Source organism: Morus notabilis, unplaced genomic scaffold, assembly GCF_000414095.1.
Source record: "Morus notabilis unplaced genomic scaffold, ASM41409v2 Scaffold19, whole genome shotgun sequence".
Classification (NCBI taxonomy): Eukaryota; Viridiplantae; Streptophyta; class Magnoliopsida; order Rosales; family Moraceae; genus Morus; species Morus notabilis.
In genome coordinates this window covers 606,234-611,338 of record NW_010360880.1, presented here as the reverse complement: position 1 = coordinate 611,338, position 5,105 = coordinate 606,234, and the positions used below count along the sequence as shown (strand labels likewise).

Here is a 5,105-nt window from a genome sequence, read left to right as displayed (position 1 = left end):
TAGTCAAGGAAGAGGAAATAAGAGGAAACTTGAAATCTCACCTTAGGGAATGAAGATCAAGCTTCAGTGACGATATTCCTCGGTAATTCCGTCGATTTCCGCTTAAATCCCTCTTTTTCTCACTTTGAAATTTTTTTTCCTTTCTATTTCTCTTAGCTGGGCTCTCTGGTTCTTTTCCACGTGAAATTGACCATTTACATGTATTTGTTCATCATTGAACCGAACATCAAAAATCAAGGGACCAAACAATGCAAAATTTGACTTTTCCAATGATTTTTATGCAAACATCAATTTAATTACTTTAAATCCAAGCCATCCATTCATAATAATTATCTCATTTATGTTCTGTTTAATTCCTGTCCGTTGTGCGTTTTATTTGTGTTTTTTAGACAGTTCGTCAACTTAGTCAACCTTGACCATTCTTGACTAACTTTTTTAGGGTGACGTTTTGGGTTGACTCTTCGTCAACAAATTTTGACTCGGTCCACTTAAAGTAGTCGAAATCCTAATTTACGAGATTTGGCCTTCCGAACCCCTTTTTCTGTGCATTTTTCATTCCGATTGTTTCTAAAACCCTAGAATTGATGTCTTTCAATTCTTTCACTTCTTAACCTTAAGATTCATGTGTTGGCCTACTTGTGGGTTTAACACAGCATTCGGCACATCGTTCCTTATTGCAATCTAAAAGTCAGTTATCGTATCTTACCTAACTTAAATTTCTAATTGCTTACTTGACGTCATCTTGCTTACATAAGCAAGGTTTAGGGAATACTTAGTAATCACCCCTTAATGTTCTATTCTTATAGCTATTCTTATTACTTCATACTAACTTTTGAGAATTTACTTAGTTGACATGAAATTTCAGTTCCCGACTTTGTCAACTTCTGAACCCATATTGTATTTGAATTTCTTTAGTGATACACTACCCCTTTAATTTCCTCTTATCTGTTTGGAAATTAAGGGTTTTCTCTTTAAATGTCAGAGTGTTTCTCTATACACTGTTAACATTATACTGCAATAAGAGATTCCTGATATTAGGATTCTCAAACTGTATATGCACGAAGGATTTCTTCCGCCTTAATTGCGGTAGGAATTTATCAACTGAATTTACTTGTTCATAAATTATGAACTCATCATAATACTTACTACATAATATAGGAATATTGATATTAATTTCATAAATCATTTAGTCACAAAATATGGTAGTAAGTTACTGAGAAAAGTCCTTAACTTAAATAAATAAATTTACATTATTTAATTCTAGGATTTTCTCGGTCATTACAGTTAAGGCTGTATAGTAATCTTATTTATGATTTATGGCATGAACAGTTGTAGTGGCGAGCACCCGAGGACCTCATTCGTCGCGTCACCATTGAAAAATTTAAAAAGGTTAAGTAAGGCGCTCAAGTAGGTACACTCTCACCTGCAACATGAATTGAAAAATTGAGAAGTATATGATTTTGATGTTTATGATGATGTTATGGCACCTTTACTATTTCTCATATGATGACGTTTTGAAGAAAAATGTATATAGGTATTTTTATGTTTTTAAATGGCGTTGTACACCCTTGATGGCGACCAGTGAGCGGTCTTATTGTCACGGTTAGTATGAGATTTGCTACCCCATGCTTTATGTGGCTAGTGCGCTATGATGGTACAACGTCGGGCCCAATATATGATGGATTTTAAAGTTAAAATAGGTTCAACAATAATTATTCTCATGATGACGTTTATTGTTGATGAATAAAAATGTTCATTTACATTTGTGAGAATTAAGTGTCTTACTAAGCCCTTGCTTATATAATTTATTTTATGTTGCAGACAATCTAAAGGGTAAGATGTAGGCATGGAGAATCTTGGAGCGGATAAGAGCCATGCATGATAGGAAAACGAGATAAACGATCATGGAATGAAAGTGCTAAATTTTAAATAAAGTTTTAATTTTTATTGTTTTGGAACTTTGGTTTATGGTGGTTTTGATTGAAGAATACTTTAGATTTATTTTAGTTTAGTTCAAGGTATGGATTTTAACAATTTAGTTGAACCTAAAGATTTTTTTTTCTTTGAAGAACTTTTAAATTTTTTAAAGTTATAATATGAAAAAAAAAAATTCGAGGATTTCATTAAGTCATTCAAAATAAAGTGTTTCAAGTTTAACTATTTTCCGCATTCTATAAGAGGTATATATTTGAAAATTAAGATAACTGTGACGATTCATGCGGTGTCGTTACACTAGAGATGATTTAAGGAAGTCCATTTCCTTTTTTATTTACCCAAAGTTTCACTTGTGCCGTATTCTTATTGGATGATTGGAGAGCAAAAAGTCTACTCATAAATTGATAGCTTTAATAGTAAGTTTATGATCATATGTACTTAATCAAGTCTACGCCTATATCACAACCACGTGAATATGTACCAAGAATCCAAGACACATATGGGCCCAGCAACAAGCTTAGCAGTACTCAGAAGCAAGAACGTTTACTTTTATTATTACTCTTTTACTCCAATACCCGTTTATGGAAGTCATTCCTGGGAAAAGATTGTTTTATAGTTTGCTTTCTTTGTCCTTATTTTGGTCCACAATATTTATTGTTTTCGTCCTTCCTTCTTTGTGATGGAAGCAGTTGGAGGTTAACAGAGCGATTACTATGGAATTAAACAAACAAACAAAGAAACCTTGTCCATGTAGGACCAATTCTTAATGTTTTTTTGGCATGAGCTAAGCAACTAGTTAAATTGACTACTGAACGTGACCAAAATAAAGAGTCACTGACAAAGATGACTTCCATCTTTGTAATCATTTCCATCTTTCCCCCTTAATAGATAAAATGTTCTAGCGTTCCATTGCCTAGAAATACCTAGCTTATTTGAAAAGGAAAAAAAAAAATGGATTTCAAGACCAATCCATACATGTTTCTTGTTATCATGTCATGCATGTTTCTCAAGACCCATCTTTCCCTTGGAGCTGATATTATCTCTACAAACCAGTCCCTCTCTGGTGACCAAACCATTATCTCTGCAGGTGGGAAATTTGAACTTGGATTCTTCAAACCAGGTAGGTCTTCAAACTACTATATAGGCATGTGGTATAGGAGAGATCCTTCCCGAACCGTACTTTGGGTAGCAAATAGGGAGAAACCTGTGGCGGATAGCCATTCCTCCGCTTTAAGAATATCAGATGGAAATTTAGTTCTTTTCGACGAGTCAGAAATCCAGTTTGGTCCACAAATGTCAAGTCCACTGCAACTTTTTCTTCTGTACAAGCAATTCTCTTACACGACGGGAACCTCGTCTTACAAGGAATATCCGTTAGTTCTACAAAACTCTTATGGAAAAGCTTTAATTACCTGACGGATACGTTTCTACACGGTTCTAAACTTGGATACAACAACATAACCAAAACAAAAAAGCGCCTCACTTCTTGGAAGAACTCGGAGGACCCTTCACCCGGCCACTTCTCTTTTGAGCTAGACCCAAGTGACGACTCCCTTATCTTGTTGTCGAAAAGTTCTAGGAAGTCCTACTGGAGCAGTGGACCTTGGAAAGGAGAGAGTTTTAGCCTGGTCCCGGAGATGAAGTTCAATCGTCTTTGCTATTTTAATTTTGTTTCTAATGTTAATGAAAGCTATGTCAAACACGTTCTTACTGACTCGTCCATTATAGCTCAGTTTCGGTTGGATGTCTCGGGCCAGATTAAGCAACGACTATGGCTCCCTACTACAGGATGGAATTTGGTTTGGTCAACTCCGAGAGACCAATGTGAAGTTTATGCTTTTTGTGGGGCATATGGCAGCTGTAATGAGAAGTCATTGCCCTTCTGCAACTGTCTGCCGGAGTTTAAGCCGAGGTCATGGCGTGATTGGGAATTGCAGGATTACTCCGGTGGGTGCGTGAGAAAGGCAAAACTGCGGTGTGGTGAATATAGTGTAGTTGATGATGGTGAGAAAGACAGGTTTCTTGAAATTCCCAGCGTGTCATTGCCTGAACAGAGACAATCTGTGCTAGTTGATACAATGGCGGATTGTGACTCCACTTGCTTAAATAACTGCTCTTGCACCGCATATGCTTCTGATGGCAATAGTTGTTCCATTTGGATGGGAGATCTCTTAAATCTGCAGCAACTCGGAGAAGGTGATAGCAGTGGAAGAACTCTCCACATTCGACTAGCAGCTTCTGAGTTTAAAAACAAAAAGGGATTAATCATCGGTGTTGTGGTGGGCTCAGTTACAGGATTGTCAATTTTCTTAGGCCTTCTTGTGTTTTTAATCCTGCGACGAAGAAGGAAAAGAGTTGGAGTAAGAAAGGCGTTGGTGGGATCATTGCTTGTCTTTGGGTACAAAGATTTGCAGCGCGCAACAAAGAACTTCTCCGACAAATTGGGGGGCAAGGAGGATTTGGTTCGGTTTTCAAAGGGGTGTTGCCTGACTCAACTGTAATAGCAGTTAAAAAACTTGAAAGCGTTGGCCAAGGTGAGAAGGAATTTCGAGCAGAAGTTAGCACAATTGGGGCCATCCAACATGTCAATCTTGTTCGACTTTTTGGCTTCTGCTCTCAAGGTTCTAGAAGGCTTTTGGTCTATGATTACATGTCCAATGGCTCTTTGTCTTCACATCTTTTCCACTCAACTAAGTCATATGTCTTGGACTGGAATGCGAGGTACCAAATTGCTATTGGCACAGCAAGAGGGTTGTTTTACCTGCATGAAAAGTGTAGAGACTGCATCATACACTGCGACATTAAGCCTGAAAACATTCTTTTAGATGCAGAATTTCATCCAAAAATTGCAGATTTCGGATTGGCGAAACTCATGGGAAGGGAATTCAGTCGCGTTCTCACAACAATAAGAGGGACAAGAGGATATATCGCACCAGAGTGGATAACGGGAGACACAATAACATCAAAAGCCGACGTCTACAGCTATGGAATGATGCTTTTTGAATTTGTATCAGGAAGAAGAAACTCGGAGGAATATGAGTCAGGGGAAAAAGTTGAGTTCTTCCCGAGTTTGGCTGCGGGTGTCGTTGTAGAAGGTGGCAATGTGCTTACCCTGTTGGACCCAAGATTAGATGGTAATGTTGAAATACAAGAGGTTGAAAGAGGGGGTA

General features: G+C 37.5%; 1 protein-coding gene across 1 annotated transcript in view; it reads left to right on the top strand.

Annotated features, from left to right (window-relative positions):
- Positions 1-2,886: 2,886 nt before the first annotated feature.
- Positions 2,887-5,105, top strand: part of LOC112091481 (G-type lectin S-receptor-like serine/threonine-protein kinase At2g19130) — a 2,557-nt gene continuing 338 nt past the window's right edge. Inside the window, 3 exon segments of the mRNA XM_024165237.1 lie at positions 2,887-3,208; positions 3,211-4,385; positions 4,388-5,102. Coding sequence (XP_024021005.1) covers positions 2,887-3,208; positions 3,211-4,385; positions 4,388-5,102 — 2,212 coding nt within the window.